General features: G+C 40.5%; 1 protein-coding gene across 1 annotated transcript in view; it reads right to left on the bottom strand.

Annotated features, from left to right (window-relative positions):
- Nucleotides 1-740: 740 nt before the first annotated feature.
- The window catches only part of LOC122542724 (tyrosine-protein kinase receptor UFO), a 176253-nt gene continuing 152832 nt past the window's right edge, over nt 741-24161 (bottom strand). The window contains exons 17-20 of the mRNA XM_043680699.1: nt 22389-22498; nt 15592-15751; nt 7964-8100; nt 741-6222 (exon numbers count right to left, since the gene is read on the bottom strand). Of these exons, the coding sequence (XP_043536634.1) occupies nt 5802-6222; nt 7964-8100; nt 15592-15751; nt 22389-22498 (828 nt within the window). The 3' untranslated portion in view covers nt 741-5801. The remainder of the gene's footprint in view (nt 6223-7963; nt 8101-15591; nt 15752-22388; nt 22499-24161) is intronic.

Below are 24161 nucleotides of genomic sequence, written 5' to 3'. Positions count from 1 at the left end.
GGCATAATTTTAAGGTGATTGGAGGAACATCTGAGGAGATGTCAGAGTTAGGTTCTTTACACAGAAAAGAGTGGGTGCATGGAATGCACTGGCAGTGGTGGTAGCAGACAGATACATATGGAGCAGCTGAGCAACTCTTAGATAGGCAGGTGGAAGTTAGTACAATGAAGGGTACATGGTTAGTCTGATCTTAGAGTAGGATAAAAGGCCCAAGGGCCTATATTGTACTGTACTGTTCTATGTCCTATGTTTTTGGTCTAAAAATCATTAAAGAAAATGTTTTACTTTTCATGCAGGTTGTAGTGCTGCTTGACTTGGTCAAATGCGTAATTGCTTGTGTTACTGTAAGAGAAGACTCTTTAAGATAAATTGCTAAAGAACCAGAGGGGTGTTTAGGAGAATGTTAACCGTGCAAATTTAGATCGAGAATGTGTGACTTGAAAAGGCGAGGGGAGGGAGGCAACAGGTGGCAACTTTTAAAAATAAACTGGATAAATGCCTGAAAATTTGATATTTAAAGAGCTGCAAAAGGGGAAATGTGCTGGGGAAAAAGCGACTTCTTTTTTTCCCCCCAGTGAAGAATTGAATTAGCTTTATTGTCACGTACTCAAATGAGTACGGTACTGTGAAATGTTTTTTCAGAGCTCGGCGCTCTACATTCAATCGAGGGCCTCCTCGTGGCCAGTAATTTGAATTACACTTTGTGTCTGTTCAATTCCAGCGATATTTACACATTGGAATGCAATAAAACAAGATTTATTTCATTAAAAAAAAGCAACTCAGATACAGAACAGCATGTGCAACATGAAGGGGCTGGAATTAATTACAGTTTGTATCAAAGTATATACATTGATATTTTAACAAAATCTTTGCAAAACTTATGTAAGAAAGCAACCTCCCTTAAAACGTCACAAATGAACGAGAAGGATTTCGAGCAGTTAACAATCAGCTGGGCTATGCTGTGGACAGGTGGGGAACACTGTGTGTGGATTCAATTTGCAGCCAGTTTCTCTAAACTTTAAAAATCCACCGCTTATGCTGCTTTACACCAAGGATTTACTCTGGAGAAAATAGAGCTTCATGAAGACCAGGCTTGTCAAGAAAAGGGAAACTTCTTTGGAAGTACAAAGTGAAACATGAAAACAATGCTGAAGTGTGTCGTGTCACCGGCTGAACATTGCCAGGCCTTAAGGTTCTACTGATGTGAAAAGCAGGAATTTCTATTAGATAAATTCCTATAAATAATATTAGAAATTGGGAATTGACAAAATTCCCAAAACTGTCGAAAACGAATTACTCCTCAAAAGGCACTTCGACCTCAGTCTTCATCCAACTGCAAGCCCACAAGTCCCTCAATCTGAAATAATTGTTTAAAATGAAGCTTGCTAACCCTGAAATGAGGAACAGTGGGTTTTCCGTTTAAGTTATCCCAGGTCAGCTGGAAGTCACATGTAATGCAGGATTAAACTGGAGCTCGGTGCAGCACAGTACCCACGTCCTTTTTAGCAACAGGGGAGTTAGGCTCCAATTCAATCTGTATCTCAAACCTGAAGTGGACCAACCTTTGTGGACTATATATCCTTGTCACATCTCCAAAGAATGTCTGTCCTGTTTTTAAAAAGTGGAATGTGCCACTACAAGTGTAGGTGAAGTGAATAGAATTGATGTATTTAAGGTGAAATTTGCTAAGCACATGAGGGAGACAGGAATAATATGTTCATACTTTAAGATGATTTGAGTTGCATCTAAAGCAGGCGGGTTGTCTTTACAGGGAATAGCTAAAACAAATTATGGATCACAAACTCAATGTAAAGTAGATGAACTATTATGGGTATGCTGAACCCAAATTTCAATTTCACTACATAGAAACATCAAATGTTGATTATTTTATAGAGAAGTTCTATTTTGTACTTGCTGAGAGTGCCTGAGAAGCTGTGTTAATTAGGGTTTATATTTTTGCATCAATCATGCATCAAAATGAAGAGCATTTGTGTCCAATGCAACAACTCTCAGAACAACACAATTAGAAGCAGTTTGACAGAAAATAAATGACCATCTCTTGTGAAACGAAGCTCTTGTCACTGAAATGTTGAGGAAATTTTCCTTCCTTCAGCTTTCTCTACACATCAGGAAATTGGAATTCATCAGGTGCCAACCCTCCAGGATTCCCTTGGTATCTCCAGATTTGAAGATTAACCTCCAACACATAGCAGAGAAGCATGAGAGAAGGCTCAACATAGCAAGAAAAATAAAATCATTCAATACTTCATATCATATTGATAAAAATGTTGGAACATTGTGAAAGCTCATTTAATTGCGGTCAAGAATATTCCAATGAAATATGAAGAGTCTGATTGCTTTTCAGTGGCCTGAGAATGATCATCCAAAATGTTTGACAATAGTGGTAATGTGATGCCCGGTCTGATGGAAGGATAAAGTGACAGGATAAAGACTGCAGGAATACACCCAGCCAGAGTTGGCAACCGAACATCAGCCTGAATGATTGAAATCATTCATTTTAATGAACCAAGACTCTCAGGCTAAAATGTTTGTGTTCTGAAATGCTCCCCAGTAAGGCTGCTCAAGTAGAATATTTTGCTTCAAGTAAATTATGGTAAAGTCAACAGAAGATTCTGCAATGTTATAAACTCTAATGAATTGCCGTACCAAAGTTGTGCTCTTGTTAGTCTGATAAATTAAAATAATACAAACTCCTACTCCAGATTAGGATTTTCTTTCATCAATTGTGCAAGCATTTCAATCAACCTGTTTAGATATGTTGTGATACACCTTACACATATGCATTCTTGAAGGGTTTGCATTATATGGCTCACAGGCAGGTTTCACTGAACTATTTGGATTTTTACCTCCATTTCTGCCAGCCTCCATGCCTATTACCATTTCTGACTGTGCATACCTTATGAGATTCATTAATTACCAGTTGAATACTTTGAACACAGTCTTGAACATGCTGATTAACATGTAAATAGGGAGCAGTCATTGTACAGTCCAGATTCATAACCTGGGAATTACCAGAGCAATGCTTCCAATATTGATGGTGATGTGAATGTTGTTGCTGATATTCTTTGCGTTTGAGGTCAAATAGGATTCTCATTAGAGCTAACCATTTACAATGGCAATTAACCTTGGATTTAGACACAATCATTAACAACATTATTTTAGGTTGATTTACAGTGAAGATTTTTCCAATGTATCAATGAGTGGAAGATAATATTTGCACACTCAGTTAGTTCAGCTGAGATCATAAATAATCCTGGAGATTAATTGCTCAACTCACTCGGGCCTGAAGGTCGAGCCTAAATTGAGTGCAAAGCATTATGAATGATGAATGATTCTCGATTGTTGATCATTGTGGATCTCGTTTGCATATTACATTAAGAAGGTGATAGCAAGTAATTCTATCTTAAACTTTAGCAAATGAATTGCTCCCTTCATTGATATATGTTTGTCTTGGTGCAGGCAATTCAATGACACCCTGCACCAAGTGTATGGAAACCAAGGCTTTATAAAGAATTAAGTGGCAAACAGTAAATTAATGCACAAAAGTTTAGCTTTTGTTGGGTACTCCTCTTGGGACACTTTCATAAGTATCTCAAGTCTTTCAGTGCAGCATTAACTTGACATCTAATTTCGTGGCTGAAAACAAGGTGCTCTAGTCCCATATCGCAGTTGCCCACAATGAGTAGCTGCTGCTTTACCATTTACAGCTCATTAGAAGTTGCCAGAGGCTGTGCATAGGATTGAAGTGCACTTAGAAATGAATGTTCCATAAAATGCTGTAAACAATTCTGTTCAAATGTGCTTTGCTTGTTAAGACAAGACAGCTTTAATAGGTTGGAGTGGATGGCTCAGTCAGTTCTTCACACTGAAACGAGCTGTCATTGGTTGACCAAACCTTACTCGTTGCATCTGCTTCACTGTAATCCCTGAGGTGGATCTTGAAAATCAGAACTCGACAGGCATTCCCAGGTGATTGCATCTTAATTTTGTAATAGTGCCATGAAGACAAATCTTCCAACCCTTCTGCTACATTACAAAGTCAATTTGCCATCCAGACAATGTTATTCATCACTCATGTATAGAGTGGACACACCTTCTTGAACCAAGATAGTGTGTAAGATTGCAAAGGTGCAGAAAGCTAACTAATATTGAAGAAATTTCCACTGATAAAAGTCAAAGTAGAAAGCCGCAACCCAGCACACATTTATTAGCCTAATATGTAGGCAAAAGAGGTCCAAAATAGTTTGTTACATAGGTTTATTTTTCCTGCAATTTAGTTCTGGTAGCAAAAGAGCTAGTGCATCAATTTTAGCTCTGACACTCTTGCTGAATGACAGGATTCAGAATCAGTGCCTGCTCAAAACTTTGCTGGTCCCAGAAAATGATGCAAAATGCTGACCCAATCATATGATCATCACATTGTTATCACTAAGCAACACCTAATGACTCTTTGTGATGATTGAGAAAGTACCTCCCATAAACAAGGGTGGTCCTGTTCCAATTATACAATGGGGGCAGCTGTATTTAGATTTGCAACATAATTAAAACGAGGTGGAATCATGTCAGTGATAAGCTTAATTAGCTCATTTGCGCATTTAACTTGCTCTATCTGTGGGAAATTGGGGAGCAATCATACATTTTTGATTAGAGATGGTAACAAACTAGCTAGGAAGAGATGGGGAGTTGAAATTAATTTTGCATTAGCATGCTTAAATCGTGGATAAATTTCAACACAATGGAGGCCATAATTTAATGGTATTATCACTGGATTGTTAATCCAGAGACTTAGGTAATGTGCAGTACCTGGGGACTGGAGTTCAGAACCCGCCACGGCAGATGGTGGAATGTGGATTCAGTAAAAAAATCTGACCATAAATGTAGATTGTCGGAAACAACCCATCTGGGTCATTAATGACATTTAGGAAAGGATACTGCCATTCTTTTGGCCTACATGTGACTCTAGGCCCACTGCAATGTGGTTGACCTCTGGACAGTTAGGGCAATAAAGCTGGCCGAGCAGCAATGCCCTCATCTCCTGAATGAACTTTAAAACGTTGTTTCTAATCATATCCCTGCCATATTCTTTTTAACTTATAACTATTTTAAAAAATAAATTCTGGAAGTGAACTTTTTACTGTAAGTTTTCACATGTAATCCACAAATATTTCAGATTCCCTGTGCTATTGCCGTAGATACTGTGCAGTTAAACACTTCTTTTAGAAATCATGCAACTTTATGGCAACCGTATCCCCTGAATTGGTAACCCTTTGGCCTTTCACCTGCATTACTTTGTTTTCCATTGGGAAGCTGGGTTCAAGAGTGCACTTCTTAGCATATGCATCTCAGATCAGTGATTGCCATGATCAAACGTGATTAAAGCATCAGCATGTACACTATTTGATATCAGCATCCAAGTACTTTTGGACTGAGGCCATTGTGATATGATATTTAGACACTGTATCCCTCCCAACTGTGCTAGATAAAGGGATGAAAAGTGCCCGATAGAAGATAAGTAAGAGAAACTTTGAAATTCATGGCATGCAAGAAATTGGCATGAGGGATGGGTTTGTGGTTAAATTGGTTGGCTGTTTGCACTTTTCCAACTGCTGACTTGCCTTGACTGCAGGACTGTTTTGATGTTATATGGTCAAAGTGACATTGTACATTCTTTTAACAATAGCATGACTTGCAGTCAGTGTCTTTGCTTGGAGATCACTTGAGTGATTATTTGAGGCAAGGTTCCTGGAAACATGAAGTGCCAAGTATCACAGATGGCTCTGTCATTTACATTCTCTCCCACACATTTCTTCCAGCAGGAGGTCCTCTGTCGCTAAACACAGCGGCGAATTGCTACTTAAGGGTACCATTGCCATTGATCGGGCACTCTCATGAGGTGGACATAAAACATAGCGATCAACTGCATTTGACTGGTGGACATCTGCCGATGTTACCACAGGTGCCTTGGAGAACTGTGAGCATGAAGCCTTCAGACTCTCCTCAAGATCACTGCCTCCAACTGCTCCCTGTTCACAGCAGCTGTCTGACCTCCCACGAGCATCCTCCATGTTGACGTAGAGAATCTCCTCTGGGTCTGAAGAGGGTGGCAGGTCTTCCACAATCTTCTCTAGTTGACAGCAGATGATCTCGAAAGTTGGCCGCTCTCTTGGGTTCAATTGCCAGCAGTAGTACATCAGCTCATACCTGACAAAAGGATGTAAAAGAAATTGAGTGTCTTTGTGCATTAAACTCTCTTACAAATTTACAATCCAATCAGATATTTTAACAGCAGAGTCAAAGGGTATTTGGTTCATTGTCCCAAAAGAACTCCCGCTAAATGGCATATTTACATACTTCTGAAGTTTCTTCTTCTCAGTTGCTTTTTCCCATTCTGAAAGTTTTAATAAATTCCACTCTTAACACCTATTTTTAAAAATACATTCTAAGTGGTAACCATTACAATGAGAATTTTTTTTGACCTATCCAGGCAATATTAGCAAAATCAAACTTCTTAATCTGTTCCAAAGCACTAGACATGTACCTTCATTGTCTTGGAGAAAGTGAGGACTGAAGATGCTGGAGATCAGAGCTTAAAAATGTGTTGCTGGAAAAGCGCAGCAGGTCAGGCAGCATCAAAGGAACAGGAGAATCGACGTTTTGGGCATAAGCCCTTCTTCAGGAATGAGGAGGGTGTGCACACCCTGAAGAAGGGCTTATGCGCGAAACGTCGATTCTCCTGTTCCTTTGATGCTGCCTGACCTGCTGCGCTTTTCCAGCAACACATTTTTAAGCACCTTCATTGTCTTCCCTATCTGGTGTATTATACTTTGCATTCTTGGCAATATCACTTTCCCCTGTAGTCTGGTTGAGAGGGAGAGTTATTGATGGGTGGACTGTGACAAATAATGCTCACTGAATGAGATGGGAACAAATGGGATGGCATCCAGTTCATGTCTTCAGTTTTTAGTAACTAACCATGATTTTGGATGTAAATTCATGGCATGACATTCTTCCTTTTCAGATAATAAACCCATTTTCTCATGAGAAAGCTTCTTGTGTCTCCAATGCTTCTTTTGCCAATCACCTTAAATCTGTACCCTCTCAGAATCATAAAGCATTGAAGAAGTCTGTCCACGTACCATATCTAAGCTGACCAACAAATACCAACCTATACTAATCCCATTTATCTGCACTTGCGAAATAGCCTATTATGCTCTAGCATTTCAAGTGCTCATCCAGAGGTTTAAATGAGAGAGTACCTCCTCTACCACATTCTCAGGCAGTATATTCCATATTTCTATGGCCTCTGGGTGATAAAGGTGTTCTCAGATCTCTTCTAAACCAATTACTCCTCACATTAAACTTATGTCCTCTCAGCTCACACACATCGACCATGGTGAAAAGACTCTCATGTCTACCCTATCAATGCATCTCAAAATTATGCCCTCTTGTTATTCACCCAGGAGGGTCTGATTGAAGTATATGAAGGCAGGAGGTGGAGAGGGGATTTAAGTAAAATGTTTTCACCCAGACTAAAATGGATTGTCCGGGAGGGTAGCAGTGCAGGTAATCTTTAAGTACTTGGTAAAGCACTTGAAATGTCATAATATTCCAGGCTGCGAACCATGTGCTGGAAAGTGGACATAGTGTAGATTTAATGTAGTTTTGGCAGTACAGAAATATGGGCAGAAGGACCTCTTCTGTGCTGCATGATTCTATAAAACATTTCAGTTTGTTGGAAAAAGTTAATTCAGTAAACAAACTGATAAAACCTTTAGGAAACATTCATCTCTATTGGATACTCTAGAAACATGAATCAAAATGAAATTGAAAATACTACTTAATAAGTAAATTTAGGCAGATACCCATTGCAAAAGGCTTCAGAAAGTCTCAGTTTAGGGAAAATACTGTCTTATCAACATTTATTCATAAAGAGATTCCTTACAGTGCATCCAGACAGTCTGGGGGCTGCTTGAGTCTGTTGCCTTGTCGGAGATAGTCATAGATCTCACTGTTTTCCACACCTGGATACGGAGTTTGCCCACGAGTTGCAATCTCCCACATGGTGACACCATAGGACCACTGGAAGAAGGGAAGAGAACAATTTATACTATGATAGCAAACAAGTTAGAACTTTACTCACATCCCTACATAAGATTCTCAACTTTTCACGGTAATTCAATGGCCCTTCAAAAACTGAGACAACTCTCAGAAAGATGATAGTGTAGTGGGTATTAAGTGTTTGTGTTGGGAACATTGTAAAACAGATGTACACGTGAGTAACATGAGGTCAGAGTAGGAGGATGCTTGTCTGGAATACACTCATGGGCCAGTGCATGGATTTCATTGACTCTCTTTTGAATCTCTTCTGTTTCAAAATGCTTTCATTATATAAGACCGAAGGACTTAGAAACTGGAGTAGGCCATTTGTCCCTTTTAACCTGCTCTGCTATGGCTGATCTGTGGTAGCCTCAACTCCATTTTGTGGTGTACCCCATAACCTTTGACTCCCTTGGCTATTAAAAATATAGCTAGCTGAGCCCCTAAGTCCCAGTCTCCACTACCTCCTTCAAAACTGTCAGAGGGAAATATTCTCCTCATTGCTAATGTAAAAGGGAGATTGCTCATTCTACAATTACTGTATATACTTGTAGAAATGTTGATCTCATGTAAAAGTTGAACTTGCTATATTGCTTTATAAACCTCTTACAAAGGAAACTGCATTTTCCCATTCACCTACTTAAACAAAATCGCATTCATTCATTTATACCGGTAACTCTATTCATCGCTCTTTGTTTATTATATTATCCACCCATCCGTCTGTCTGTCCATCCACTTAGCCCACTTAGTTTACTACAGCATGTTTTGATTCATTCTTTCACTCAGACTGGTACTGAGTCTGTCTGTACTTGTGGCACATTCAAAAGTTAATATTGTTAAAAAGTTAATCATTTTAATTGTGCCATGATAAAAGTGAGATATATTAGCTACATATATCTTTAATTCTTTGACAAATTCGTTAATGTTGTAGAAGTTCCTAACATACGAGAGTAAATGGGAGAGGAATGGAAGAACTTGTCAGGAAAGCCGCTTACACATTCAGAATTTAATAAATATTTCATTTTAAGTTTGCTATTATACCAGGCTATGTTGAACAGTGTGATTTTTCAGGATTTCAATGTTAAATTTTTGTGCCGATATGTATAAATAAAATTTATCAGCAATCCCTTCTTGTTTCTTTTGCTTTTATCTGGTATTACCTTTACCGTAATTTATTGTGTTTTTCTTCTTTACCATGATTAGTTGTGTGATCAAATCGACTTCTGTTAATAGTACGGTATTTCAAACTGAAGCATGAATACCTGTGTATTAGTCAATCCTATAAATTGAACCTTTAAAAGTAGTCCAAAAAATTTGACTTTTACATGAGTATATACAGTATGTCCACTAATTTTAATTTCCCTATCTAAAGGAAACACCCTACCTAGTTCATGCAAGATCTTATTTTTTTTTTAGAGAATCACCTTCTTTGAACTGCTAATGCAATTATACTTTTTTCAAATAAGAAGGCTGTTTGTGTGATTGGAGGCCAATGTGCAGTGATGTACTACAGGGATCAGTGCTGGGCCTGTTATTGTTTGTACTAGATATAAACTATGTAGTTAAGAATGTGGGTGGATATGATAAATACATTTGTGGGTGACACAAAGATTGGCTGGGTGGTTCGCAGTGAGGAAGTAGCTGTCAGATTGCAGGAGGATATAAATAAATTAGTAAGATAGGATTTAACCTTGATAAGTATGAGGGTCGCACTTTAGAAAAAGTAAAAAGATAAAGGAGCACTCAATAAATGGTACGAGACTAGGAAGCTTGAAGGATTCTTGAAGTGCATGTCTTCAGATACATGAGGGTGGCAGGGCGGGTTAATACAATAATTAAGGAGGCATACAGGACACTTGTCTTTGTCAGTTGAGGCATAGATTTTAAGAGCAAGAAGGTCGTGTTGGAGTTATACAGGACTTCGATTAGGCCTTAGCTGGAGTGCTGCGCACACTTCTGGTTTCTGCACCATAGTAAGAATTTGACCGCACTGAATGGAGTGCAGAGGATATGCACCAGGTTTTTTAGGATTGAGCACTTTGCTTGGGAAGAGAGGCTAGATAAGCTTGGGCTGTTTTCTTTGGAACAGAGAAGGCTGAGAGGGGATCTGACAGGTGTATAAGATTATGAAGGACCTGGGCAAAATGAATAGAAAGCAGCTGCTTCCTTCGTTGAAGGGTTATGGAGTCATAGAGATCTACATTACATCTAAATTGAGTCTGCTCGACAATTTGATCATGGCCGATGTGTTTGTCAATTCCATTCTCCTGCCTTCTCCCCACAACATGTGATCCCTTTGCTATTCAAGAACCTATCCCTCTCTTTCTTAAATGCACTCAATGACTTGGCCTCCACAGCCTTCTGCAGTGAGTTCCACAGATTCACCATCCTCTGGCTGAAGAAATTCCTCCTTATCTCAGTTCTAAAGAGTTGTCCCTGCACTCTGAGGTTGTGCCTTGGGTCCTAGTCTCTCCAATTAGCGGATGCCTGTTCTCCATGTCCACTCCAACCAGGCCTTTCAGTCTTCAGTGAGATTCCCCTCATCCTTCAAAACTCCAAGTACAGACCCACAGTCCTCAACCACACTTCATTTTAAAAGCCCTTCATCCCCGAGATCATACTTTTAAATCTCCTCTGGACCCCCTCTAATGCTAGCATATTCTTCCTTAGATACAGGATCCAAACCTTCTCTCAATATTCCAAATGTGATCTGACCAAAGCCTTATAACATCCTCAGCAGTACATTTCTGCCCTTGTATTGTAGCCCACTTGAAATGGATGCTGTTATGGACCGGGGTAGACTCCTCAAAACATTTCAAGAATGTAGCTCAGACCCTCACTCTGCTAGTTATTTTAAGCAGGTGTTATTTTAAGTGGATATTCCAGGAGAGATGCCTCTTTTCAAACCATTTAGTTTTAAACAAAACAGAATTTATTTGCAATGTTACCAAATTAAACACCAACAAAAGAGAACAGAATTCAAAATAACCTGTCCGAAAACCCAAAGGGTCATCAATTTAATGCTGTTCCAGATACTTTCCCCATAAACACCCTGTGGCACAAAAGGTAAAATCAAACCCAGTGTCTTACAGGAGAGAAGCCAGAGAGATAATACCAGCCTGGACCTGCTTCTTTGGTTCAGCAATGTTTTCAACACTGCTCTTAAAAACCAAACCAAACTAGATAGAAGCTGAGCTGGGAGAACGGGCCACTCCACTTACATTGTACAAGATTTTTTAAAACTTGAAAGCCTTTTGTCTCAGGCAGCATCTGTTGGATATAATCAAACTTGTCCTAAAACCCTTCAACCCCAGACTTTTCGGAATCTGTGTCCTTTACGACCTCTCTGGGAAAAAAAAAGCCAAGGACAACATAACCATGTTAGGGGAGCAGCATCATCACAACGCTAACATTATATTTGCCTTCCTAATTCCAACTGAATCTGCATGTTAACATTAAGAGAATCCTGAATTAACACCCCCTATGTGCTTCACATTTTCAAAGCTTTTCCCCCTTTAGAAAATAGTCTATTCTTCCTCCCAAAGTGCACAATCCTTCACTTTCCCACATTGTATCTGCCACTTCCCTGCCCACTCGCCTAACTAGTTCAAGTCTTTTTGCAGCTTCCCTGCTTTCTCAACATATCTGTCCTATCTTTTTTGTAATCTGCAAATGTAAACACAATGTCCTCAGTTATTTTGTCCAGATTGTTAAATATATAACATGAATAGTTGTGGTCCCAATGCTGACCCCTGTGGAAATCTATAAGTCACTGGCTGCTATCCTGAAAAAGAGCCCTCCTGTAAATCCATTATCCCCTTCACTGTTAACAGCCCAAGTGCATACTTACTGATCAATCCTCCTACACTGAGGTCTAAATCACAAAAGCAAGGGCCTCAGCCTATAGGAGGCCCAAAATAGACCAACATACAGTTGGAAAAACCAACAGGGCATCATTTTAAGGTTTAAGGCAGGTATTTGAGGAATTTGAGGATTTTTCTTTTCACCCAAAAGGTAGTGGGGTCTGGAATGCACTGCCTGGCCAGATAAGGTCTCACTGGATAAATACAGAAAAACTTCCCTACTTTTGTGTTCTGTTCCTACTCCAATACCTCTAACATTCCATTTGCCTTCCTCATCACTTACCATACCTGCACTCTAATTTTTGTGATTCATGCACCCAGATTCCTCTGTACCACAAAAGTTTGCAATCCCTCTCTACTTGAGTAGCATTCTGTTTCTCTCATTGCTGCTTCCTGCCAAAATGGACAAGTTCACACTTTTCTACATTATGCTCTATCTGCCAGATTTCTGCCCACTCACTCTATCTATCTATATTCATTTGCAGACTACCTATCACCTCTTAGTATGTAGACAAATAAGTTACAAAGTGTTATAGGCAAATTTATTTACCACATATTTGGTCCCTTTATTGACAGATTTTAAACAGTTGAAGCTCCTACACTGGTGTCTGTCGCACTTAAATTGTATCATCTGTAAGCTAATACAGACAGACATACACACCCAAAGGTCAATGTATTATTTACTTTTGCTTTTATTAATCACTTTAAATCACGCAACTATGTCTTTATTTCTTTCCTAATAATGCATTAAAACTGTTTGTGGTGGAATCCCTTTGTGCTAGGTTTGTCTATGATGATGAAATGGACATCAAAGATGTAATTGGTTCTCTTATGGGCCTGAAGAGAGAAGGGCAGATGGGAATATATTGGTCAAACTACAGTATCTTCCTAAAAGTCTGTAAACTGCATTGGAGTGGTGAAGGAACTGCACTACAAATTTTTTCCATGACCATAAATATGCCTTACTACTGCAGCACTAGAGATTAAAAATAATACCCCAAAGAGCCACTTGTGTTCTTCAAGCAGTACCTAGAAAAGAGAGGCCAGACAAATAGCGGTGATGGCTTTTAAAAGATAGTGATGTAATTAAAGGCAATTGAAGAGCCCAAATTCAGGTATTAACTAATATAACACACAATCATAGTATGGGAAAAATACAAAGCAAGACTTCAAAACTAAGTCTGAGTGCAGCAATTAAGTGGTTTAATTATCTGAACTGAGGATGCACCAGGATCAACCAGCTGAGAAAGGCCAATGTTTGCCAGATTTCTAACAATCAGTGGCATTGCAGATATGTACTATCACTTGATATAAAGGTGTAGGTCATTAACTGAAATGGTATCAAAGTTATGTATGTAATTGATAACTGGGCAATAACTTTAAAACCAAATAAAGGGGTTTTACACAGCTTGCCAATTAAAAAGCAAAGACCCATCCATCACACTCTATAATTCAATGCTTTCTCCGCACTGATGTATAACTCCCTACGCAATGTGCTGCTACTTATCCTGTGCACTAACTTATGATGTGGTACTTTGTAAAATGCCTTTTGGAAATCCAAACAAACTATGTCTACCAATTCCCACTGTCCGCTGTGCATGTCACTTGAAGAAAAAGCTTTAAAATGTTAAACATGATTTCACATTGCCAAGTTAGCTCTGTTTTATCACATTTTGATTTTTTAAGTATCCGCCATAACTGTCTTAATAATGGACTCTCGCAACTTTGCTATGAAAGAGGGAAATAATTGCGACATCTTTAAAAATGTCCATATTACAGAGGAGGTGGTACTGGAATTCTTAAAATGCATGAAGGTGGACAAGTACCCGGGACCTGACCAGATATACCCTAGAACTCTGGGAAGCAAGGGAAGTGATTGCAAGACTCCTTGCTGAGATCTTTTGTAAGATTGATAGCCACAAGTGAGGTGCTGGAAGACTGTAGGTTGGCTAATGTGGTGCCACTATTTAAGAAAGGTGGTAAGGAATAACCAGGGGTTATAGATTGGTGAGCCTGACATTGCTGGTGGGCAAGTTGTTGAAGGAAGTCCTGAGGGACAGGATTTACATGTACTTGGAAGGTCAAGAACTGATTAGAGATAGTCAACATGGCTTTATGCATGGGCAATTATGTCTCACTAACTTGATTGAGTTTTCTGAAGAAGTATCAAAGAGGATTGATGAGGGCAGAGTGGTGGTCATGATCTATATGACTTTAGAAAGTCCCTTATGGTAGGCTGATTAGCAAGGCTGGATCACATGGTATACAGGGAGAACTATCCATTTGGATACAGAACTAGTTGGAAGGTAAAAGACAGAGGATGGTGATGGAGGATTCCTTTTCGGACTGAAGCCTATGACCAGTGGTGTGCCACAAGGATTGGTGCTGGGTCCAGTGCTTTTCTTCATTTATAAAAATGACTTCGATGTGAACACAGGAGGTTTGGTTAGTAAGTTTGCAGATGACACCGAAATTGGAGGTGTAGTAGTAGACAGCAAAGATTACCTCAAAGTACAACAGGATCTTGATCAGATGGGTCACTGGGCTAAGGAGTGGCAGGTGAAGTTTAATTTAGATAAATGCGAGGTGCTGCATTTTGGAAAGGCAAATTATACACCTAATGGTAACGTCTTGGGGGAGTGTTGCTGAATAAGGAGACCTTCGAGTGCAAGTTCAGAATTCCTTGAAAGTGGAATCGGAGGTAGATAGGATAGTGAAGGCAGTGTTTGGTATGCTTTCCTTTATTGGTCAGTTACTGAGGTATGGGAGTTAGGAGGTCATGAGACGGCTGTACAGGACATTGGTGAGGCCACTTTTGGAATGCTGTGTCCAATCTGGTCTCCCTGCTATGGGGAGGATGTTGTCAAACTTGAGAGGGTTCAGAAAAGATTTACAAGGATGTTGCCAGGATTGGAGGGTTTGAGCTATAGGGAGAGGCTGAACAGACTGGGGCTGTTTTCCCTGCAGTGTCCTTATCAAAGGTGAACTTATAGAGGCTTATAAAATCATGAAGGACATGGAGAAGGTGAATAGACAAGTTATTTTCTTTGGGGTGGGAGAGTCCAAAACTAGAGGGCACAGGTTGAATTTGAGAAGGGAAAAGTTTAAAAGGGACCTAAGGGGTAACTTTTACACACAGGTGGTGGTGGTGGCTGTATGGAATGACCTGCCAAAGAAAGTGGTGGAGGCAGTACAATTACAACATTTAAAAGGTATCTGGATGGTTATATGACTAGGAGGGGTTTGGAGTGATATGGGAAAAATGTATGCAAATGATTTTAGTTTAATTTGGGATTTCTGGTCGGTATGGACAAGGTGGACCAAAGGGTCTGCTTCCGTGTTATACATCTCTATGACTCTACGACTCTAAGTAGAATACATCCTGCCTCTCTCCTTGTATATGGATTCTATATTTCCCATTTTCTAAATTGATGGATATCTCTACCAGCTCAATCATTAGAAGCAGTCACCATGGCCATGAAGTACACCATTTGCAAGACGCAACACATTCCCAAAACTCCTTTAACCAGAAAGGTGAAACGTCTATACTTCATTTCAAATTACATTGTCCTCAGACCTTTGGAAGGATTTCAGAACTCAGATCACTTACCACATCACTTTTGGTTGTGTAAACTCTATCTGCTAGACTTTCAATTGCAATCCACTTTACTGGCATTTTTGAGATCCGGCCTTGTCGATAGTAATCTCCATTGTAGATTTTTTTGGACAAGCCAAAGTCAGCCACGCAGACATTCATGTTTTCATTTAACCTGCAATAAGAAAGACATTGCTTTAAAATAATAGCAACACATCAAACCTCCTGCCTCTGATCTCGCTTCGTCCAGAAATGTAAACTCTTTTTGTCACCATTTTCCTAACTTCTGCCAAGTCTTGTTTAAACATCATTCTGGCCAATTCCATTGCAGGGGCACATTGTCACTCCCAAAAATGTTGCGCAACCAGGTCGGCTTCATCATGATTCACTGTTTGCCACCATCAGGGGAGTCATGAATCATAGCTTGAATTTGGGAATCTTTTGAAAAGCAAATTCAAAACATCTTGCCCTTTCCTCCATTTCCTTTCCATTCCCCCTATGTTCGTGCTTTGCTAAATAATTTCTCTCACCCCCATGGCCCCTTATAGTCTCATGCCAACTCATTTCCCCACACAAACAGCCATTGACCCTCATACCCTCTTTGCTAACTAATGGTCTAACTCTTCAGACAATACGCACTATATTGAAAGTCAGTGATTCCTACAGTAATAATGGTATGTGCGGAACCATTCAGAAAAGAAAGTCATCACATCATCTTCTGAGAAATCTGCTCTTCCTACAACCCAATAAAAACGTTAATCAAATATAGCACTAAAGTAGCAATAGCAGAAGCTTCAAACACATCATACCTCTTCAGTTCTCAAATGACAGTTAAGACATTGACAAAAGTGATTACAAAGAAAATTCTAAATAACCTCAATCAAGCAAAGTCTACAGTTTCAAACAGATGAGAATCCCTGTAGTGAAAATCCTTTCGCATCAAAGCTGTCGATTCAGCATGGCACAGTGGCATGGAGGATACTGGGTGCCTTTGATTGGCTAAGCGCTGCCATGAGAGACTGGGGTGGGGTCAGTAAGAGCACATTAAGTGGTGTTGAGTTGGCGTGGATGGCATGCAGAGTCATGGGGAAGGGAGGAGATGATGTCGGAATGAGGGGTGAAGGCCTAAGAGACTTCATTTCAACTGGAATAAAGTCCTAGAGAACTGAGGTTCGTCTTTAAACAAACCTGTCTTGGCATCAGCATGTTGCTGGTGACTCCAGAGCTAGCAGGTTCATACCCACGACACTGCACCCATTGTGAAATTTCAGATTCAAGCTACCCATCTTGGAAACCAAAAATTGACCCTAATGCCACCTTAGTTTAAATGCTCCTTAAACCCTTGTTTTTGAGCAGGACATCTGTCGTAATTCTCTCTTCTCCTTATACAGCACATGTCAATATTGTCTGTAAAACCCCTCTACAGTTATTCAAACTCAAAACAAAAAGAAAATTAAATTTGTTTTTGTTTTACTAGCGCGGCACAGTGGCTCAGTGGTTAGCACTGTTGCCAGGGATTGGGTTCAATTCCACCCTCGGGCAACTGTCAGTGTGGAGTTCGCACATTCACCCCATGCCTGCATGCATTTCCTCCGGGTGCTCCGGTTTTCTCCCACAGTACAAAGATGTGCAGGTTAGGTGGATTGGCTAAATTGCCTAAAGTGTCCAGGGATGTGCAGGCTAGGTGGATTGGCCATGGGAAATGTAGGGTTCCAAAGATAGGAAGGGGTTAGAGGGGGGTGTTATTTGGAGGGTTAGTGTGGACTCAATGGGCCAAATGGCCTGTTTCCACACCAGGGGTTCTATAATTCTAGCTTTGTTACAATATTGTAAAACGTACTTTGCCATTTATACAATTACTTTTTCTTTACTTCAAGTTTTATTCACATTTGCTTACATTAACTGAAGTTATAAAAACTCATATAAGCAACCATGACTTCGAAGTATTTCAAAAACACTTAAAAACCTCCATTACATTCCAAAGCTGCTGGACGTTAATAAGTGTTCCTGCCAATGCTGACATCAAAGACTATATGGCCTCTGCTTCTGAGCCACATCTGAAACTCATGGCTCACTTTGTGGCTGACTGTGTTCTGCAGTTTGGACGAGATAGAGTAATAGACCCTTCAGTCCAACTCATCCATGCCAGCCAGATATCCTAAATCAATCCAAGACACCCCGAAAGCTCAAATGAAAAAAAGATAAATCACAAGCTGCATTGTATGTCTAATCGCTGACTGCAAGTCTTTGGCTATAACTCTATGCATCAGGAGTGAGATTAAGATTTTCAAGGATGTCAGGGAAGTGAGACAATGATTTCAGGACATCGGGGGGGGGGGAGGGGGGAAGATTAGGAGCTTCCAGGACATCAGAGAAGTGAGACCAAGAATGTTTTGGACTGTCAGGGAAATTAGAACAGGAATGTTTGGAATATCATGGGGAATGGAAATAGGATTTTTCAGAACATTTTGGGAGTGAGACCAGGACGTTATGGGAATATTATTGAAACGAGTAGAAGGCAGTTGCATTCCCAAATCTGCTCCTTAATGATTGATTCCAACAAGAGATGTAAAAGATGTTTCCCAAAATTGGAGTGGAGTAGCACTGCAGCGTGCGGGCTCCTGCCCAGAGCTCATCTACTCTGTCCACTTTTACATTTTTTTTGTCCTTTCCCTGTTTTGTTTCCTTAATTAATCTAGTGACCCTCTGTGGGTGACTGTTGGCTTCGAGGTGTCAAACAATGTAAGATTTCTTCCCAGTGGCTGTGGGGGAGGAAGTCCACTTGGGTGCAGCACAGTGGAAATTGAGCCCAGCATGGGGAAGACCAAGAGAGTGAGCCAGCATGGGGGACAGTGAGAGAGTATGGAGGTGATTGAGCTAGCACGGGGGACGGTGAGAGGGTGTGGTGGAGAGCGAGTCAGCACGGGGGAGGTTGAATCCTTGTAGGGAATGCGAGCTCAGCGTGGCTCAGCACTTAAGAAGGGACTGTCATATTGAATTGTCAACTTTGTTTCCTTATTTTTCTACATTGTACCTAAAATTTTGTAGTTAGGTACCTTTGTACTTAAGATGGAGCCTGGAATGTCAACTTATTGCATTCCTGTATCCCTATTCTTGAGTACACGTGACAATAAAATCTAACTCTAATTCTAACCTAAACTAATCGGCTTTTTGCCTCCCTCTGTTTTGATTTGGGGTGTTACACTGGCTGTTTTCCATTCCATGGTACTTCTCCAGAACCCAAAAATTATACTAATGCCTCCACTATCTCTGTAGCTACTTTTAGGATCCTAGGGTGCAAACTATCAAGACCAGGGACTTACCAGTCTTTAGCCTCATTACTTTTCTAATACTGATAGTGATGGTACTTAATTTCTCCCATGTCTTTGTTAGTATTAATGGGATGTTTGAAGTGTCTTCCACTAAAAGGACTGATACAAAATATCTCATAGAATAGAATAGAATCCTTACAGTGTGGAAGCACATCATTCAGCCCATCAAGCCTACACTGACCATCCAAAGAACCTCCCACCCCCTCTCCAACCTATACTTGTAACCTTGCATCACCCACAGCTAATCGAGCTGACCTACACATTCCTGGTTACTATAGGCTATTTAACATGGCCAATCCATCTAACGTGCATATCTTTGGACTGTGGGAGGAAACCGGAGTACCCGAAGGAAACCCACGCAGACATGGGCAGAATGTGCAAACTCCACACACAGTCGCCCAAGGGTGGAATCAAACCCAGGTCACTAGCACTGTGAGGCAGTAGTGCTAACCACTGAGCCACTGCGCTACCTTCTGTTTTAACTCCTCAGCCATTTCCTTGTTCCCCATAGCTATCTCTGTATATTTAATTTCTAAAGGGCTTCACTTTGACCTCTCTCTTCCTTTTCATACACTTAAAGACACTCTTATTGTCAGTTTTTACATTCCTTGCTAGTTTGGCTCCAATTTATTTTCTCTCTCTTTATTACCCTCTTAATTCTCCTTTTTCTGGATTCCAAATTTATCCCAGTTTTCAGGGCAATTGCTGATCTTTTTGTCATTTTTCTTCCAACTTTATATGCTCCTGAACTTCCTTGGTTAGCCATAGTTAATTTATCCCTCTCTTAAAGTCTTTCCTTCTTACTGAGATATATATTTTAATGAGTCATGAAGTACCTCCTTAAATATCTGCTACTGCTTGCTTATTGTCTTTCCTGCTAATCTCTCTGCCCAATCCACCTCGGATAATTCCATCCTCATTTTATTGTGATTCTCTTTACTTAAGTTAAACACAGTTACTTCTGACCCAAGTTTCTCCCACTCAAATTGAATACTAAATTGTAATATGTTATGATCGCTACTTCCTCAGGGATCTTCTACTCAGAGATCATTTATTAAGCTTGCTTTATTACCTTTTACCAGACCCAGGATTGACTGTTCCCTGCTTGGCTTCATGGTATATTACTCTAGGAAACTAACCTTACAAATTGCACTCTACAAATTCATCGACATAGCTATCCTTTGCAACTTGATTGACTCAATCAACATGCAGATTAAAGCCACCCATAATTATTGCAATATTCCTTTTACATACTCCTATTAATTGTTATTTTACACCCTTTCCCACAGTGTGGCTACTGTTTGGAGAGTATACCTTACTTCTAACAGTGTCTTCTTTCCTTTGCTATGACTTACTCCTGCCCAAATGGAGTCTGCATCATCTGAATCTGTATTATCTCTCTCAACTGTCCACATTTCATCTCTCATTAACAAAGCTTCTCCCCTCCTGTCTTTCTAAAAGGTTTAATATCCCGAAATGTTAAGTTTCCAGATTTGATCTCCTGTTAACCATGTTTCCATAATGGCTATGAAATCATATCTATTTACATCAATTTTCACTGTTCCTTCTTATTCCAAAAGTTTTGTGCATTAAGATAGAAAGTTTCTAAGGCTTGCCATTTTATTATTTTTAATTATCTTAATTTCTCTTTGCACTGTGGTCCCATTTGCCCCTCGCCATGATTTCATGAGTGCGACTATGTGGCTTGACTTGTCTGTTGGGCATCTCTCCCATAGAACATAGAAGAATACAGCGCAGTACAGGCCCTTTGGCCCTTGATGTTGCGCCGATCCAAGCCCACCTAACCTACACTAGCCCACTATCCTGTCCAATGCCCACTTAAATCCCCATAAAGAGGGAGAGTCCACCACTGCTACTGGCAGGGCATTCCATGAACTCACGACTCGCTGAGTAAAGAACCTACCCCTAACATCTGTCCTATACCTATACCTACCACCCCTTAATTTAAAGCTATGCCCCCTCATAATAGCTGACTCCATACGTGGAAAAAGGTTCTCACGGTCAACCCTATCTAAACCCCTAATCATCTTGTACACCTCTATCAAGTCACCCCTAAACCTTCTTTTCTCCAATGAAAACAACCCCAAGTGCCTCAGCCTTTCCTCATACGATCTTCCTACCATACCAGGCAACATCCTGGTAAACCTCCTCTGCACCCGTTCCAGTGCCTCCACATCCTGCCTATAGTATGGCGACCAAAACTGCACACAATACTCCAGATCCGGCCGCACCAGAGTCTTATACAACTGCAACATGACCTCAGGGCTCCGGAACTCAATTCCTCTACCAATAAAAGCCAGTACGCCATATGCCTTCTTCACCGCACTATTTACCTGGGTGGCAACTTTCAAAGATCTGTGTACATGGACACCAAGATCCCTCTGCTCATCCACACTACCAAGTATCCAACCATTAGCCCAGTACCCCATCTTTTTGTTATAATTATGACACAAGCTGTAAGGAGACCTTTGCAGGGTCAAAGTGGACTGTTTGTGCCCTTGTCAATTCTAGTGCCTCAGCCAATGCTAAGTGTTTTATCGATTTCTTGCCAATTGAATTTCCCTTTACATTTTGATGTAACAGAGAGGCTTGTTCAGCCATTTCAGAGGGCATTTAAGAGTGAACCACATTGTGGGTCTGGATGTACACATAGGACAGACCAGATAATGTCAGAATATTACTTTCTTTAAACATCATCGATGTTGGCAGCATAAGACTTCAGTCAGCCACATTTTGGAGTATTGTGTGCAGCTCTTTTCTCCACACAATAAGGAAGGGTGAAGAAGTTTCAGAGAGGGTACAAAAGAGGTTTACTGAATGTTACGTGGATTGGAGCGAATTAGATATAAGGAGAAATTGGACAAACTTGGATTGCTTTTGCTAGTACGCCGAAGGCTGATAGGAGTATATAAAATTATGAGCAATATTGATAGGGTGGATAGTTGGAATCTTTTTCCCAGGGTGCAAATGTCAAATACTCAGGGGCATAGGTTTAAGGTGAGTGGGGGGAAAAGTTTAAAGGAGATGTGTAAAAAAAAAAAAAATTTCTTCACATAGAGGGTGATAGGTACCTGGAATGTGTTCTCAAAGGAGGTGATAGAAGCAGATACATTAGCAAAGTTTAAGAACATTTAGACACGCACATGAACAGACCGGGAATAGAGGGATATGGACCCTGTGCAGGCAGATGGGAACAGTTTGGAATGAAATCTTGGTTGGTCAAAAGGCCAGTTCCTGTCCCGTACTGTTCTATGTTTTCCATGTTGCTGGGTTTAAAAAAGGTATATTAGCTATTTTTCCTATCCAGTGACTCTTACAGGTTAAACATGAACACTGGGTGAAAGGCAAGTTTGGAGATGGCACTTTTGGAATCAAACAGTTTGTACCTAAGAAGCTCTGATGTACAAGTCAAGTGAGATACATGATACCAGAAAAGGTGACAAATCCCAATAGACTCACATGCAGTTGCGGGCAGCCAGGTCCCGGTGGATGAAGTTCTTGTTGCTGAGATACTCCATTCCCCGAGCAATGTCAGTCATGAATTTTACCAGTGTCTGCATCGGGAGGTACTAGAAGAGAGAATCAACATTGCACAGAAATATGAGATGGTGAAAGAGCCAAAGTCATGTATAGAGGACAGTATCCTGATATACCAAAGCATTTGTCATCCAATGAAGCATTGCCACTTTTCTTATGTAAGACACCTAACACAGAATAGGAAATGCTTCCCTATCATTGCTGAGTTAAAAATCACACAACACCAGATTATAGTCCAACAGGTTTAATTGGAAGCACACTAGCTTTCAGATGTGTGATGTAACTGAAATTATACATTGAAAAATTGATTGTCTGTTAAGCCTTTCATCTGTTGAAAGAAGTGAAACTATCACTGTATTCTAACAGATGAAAGGCTTAACAGACAATCAATTTTTCAATGTATAATTTCAGTTACATCACACTGTAAATTTTTGCTATAAATTCTGTGTGTTAGGATTGAGCCCTCCACTACCACCTGATGAAGGAGCGTTGCTACGAAAGCTAGTGTGCTTCCAATTAAACCTGTTGGACTATAACCTGGTGTTGTGTGATTTTTAACTTTGTACACCCCAGTCCAACACCGGCAACTTCAAATCATATCATTGCTGAGTTAGCCAGAATACTCAGGGAGGATTGGGTAACTTGGACCGTGGGGTCCCAAGATTAGGAGAGGGAAAATCTGATGTTTCAAATCTTTCCTCAACATAGTGGATCTCACTCTGATTAGAAAGTTGAGGTGGGAGGGCTGGAACATTATGACCCATCGTTTGCGTATCATCCAGGCACACTAATGCTGACTGGGTATTACAGCAAAGAATCAAAAGGGCAGTAGTCTATTGCACTGTACTGAGTGTCACAAGCAAGGGGAGAGTGTGTGTGAAAGAATGTATGTGTGTGATAGCGCATGAGAGTGAGAGAGTGTAAGTGTGAGCATATGTGGGGTAAAGCAAAAGGGAGTGTGTGCAGAATGTGCAAGAGTGGACAGGTTAATGGAAGCGGTGGAGGAGAGTACAGCACAAAATGGGAGGGGAAGGTTACAGAAAGAATGACTGCAACAACTGAGAGGGTAAGCAGGCATCCCGTTCCTCATTTAGTGTACAGTATCATAGAAAATAGGAGCAACTGTGGGCCATTCAATCCTTCTGGCCTTCTTTGATCACCTGACTCAGCACTCAGTTCCCACCATCTCCCATCCCCTTTGATGCCTTAAGCCATAAATTAACTCCTATTTGAGAAAATTCAATGATTTTCCCTCAATCACCCAGTAAAGCAGAGAATTCCACAGGCTCACCACTCTCTGGGGGAAGGAATTTCTCCACAGAACTGTCCTGACAGTTCTCTTCTAATGACTGAGATGTCCAAATTTCCAATTCTACTGCGACCACTAGGACTCATAACAGCAGACAAACCAACAGCCACTATCAGACAACAACTCACCAGAACGAAGGGCCCGATACCCAGCATGAGCAAAACCAATGTAGTGTACAAAATCCCATGCAAGGACTGCACAAAACACTACATAGGACAAACAGGAAGACAGCTAACGATCCGCATCCATGAACACCAACTAGCCATGAAACGACACAACCAGCTATCCTTAGTAGCCACACACGCAGATGACAAGCAACATGAATTCAACTGGGACAACACTACTATTATAGGACAAGCCAAACAGAGAACAGCCAGGGAATTCCT

Source organism: Chiloscyllium plagiosum, chromosome 41 (assembly GCF_004010195.1).
Source record: "Chiloscyllium plagiosum isolate BGI_BamShark_2017 chromosome 41, ASM401019v2, whole genome shotgun sequence".
In the NCBI taxonomy this organism is placed as follows: Eukaryota; Metazoa; Chordata; class Chondrichthyes; order Orectolobiformes; family Hemiscylliidae; genus Chiloscyllium; species Chiloscyllium plagiosum.
The sequence above is the reverse complement of the archived record's forward strand: the minus strand, read 5'-3'. Positions and strand labels throughout refer to the sequence as shown.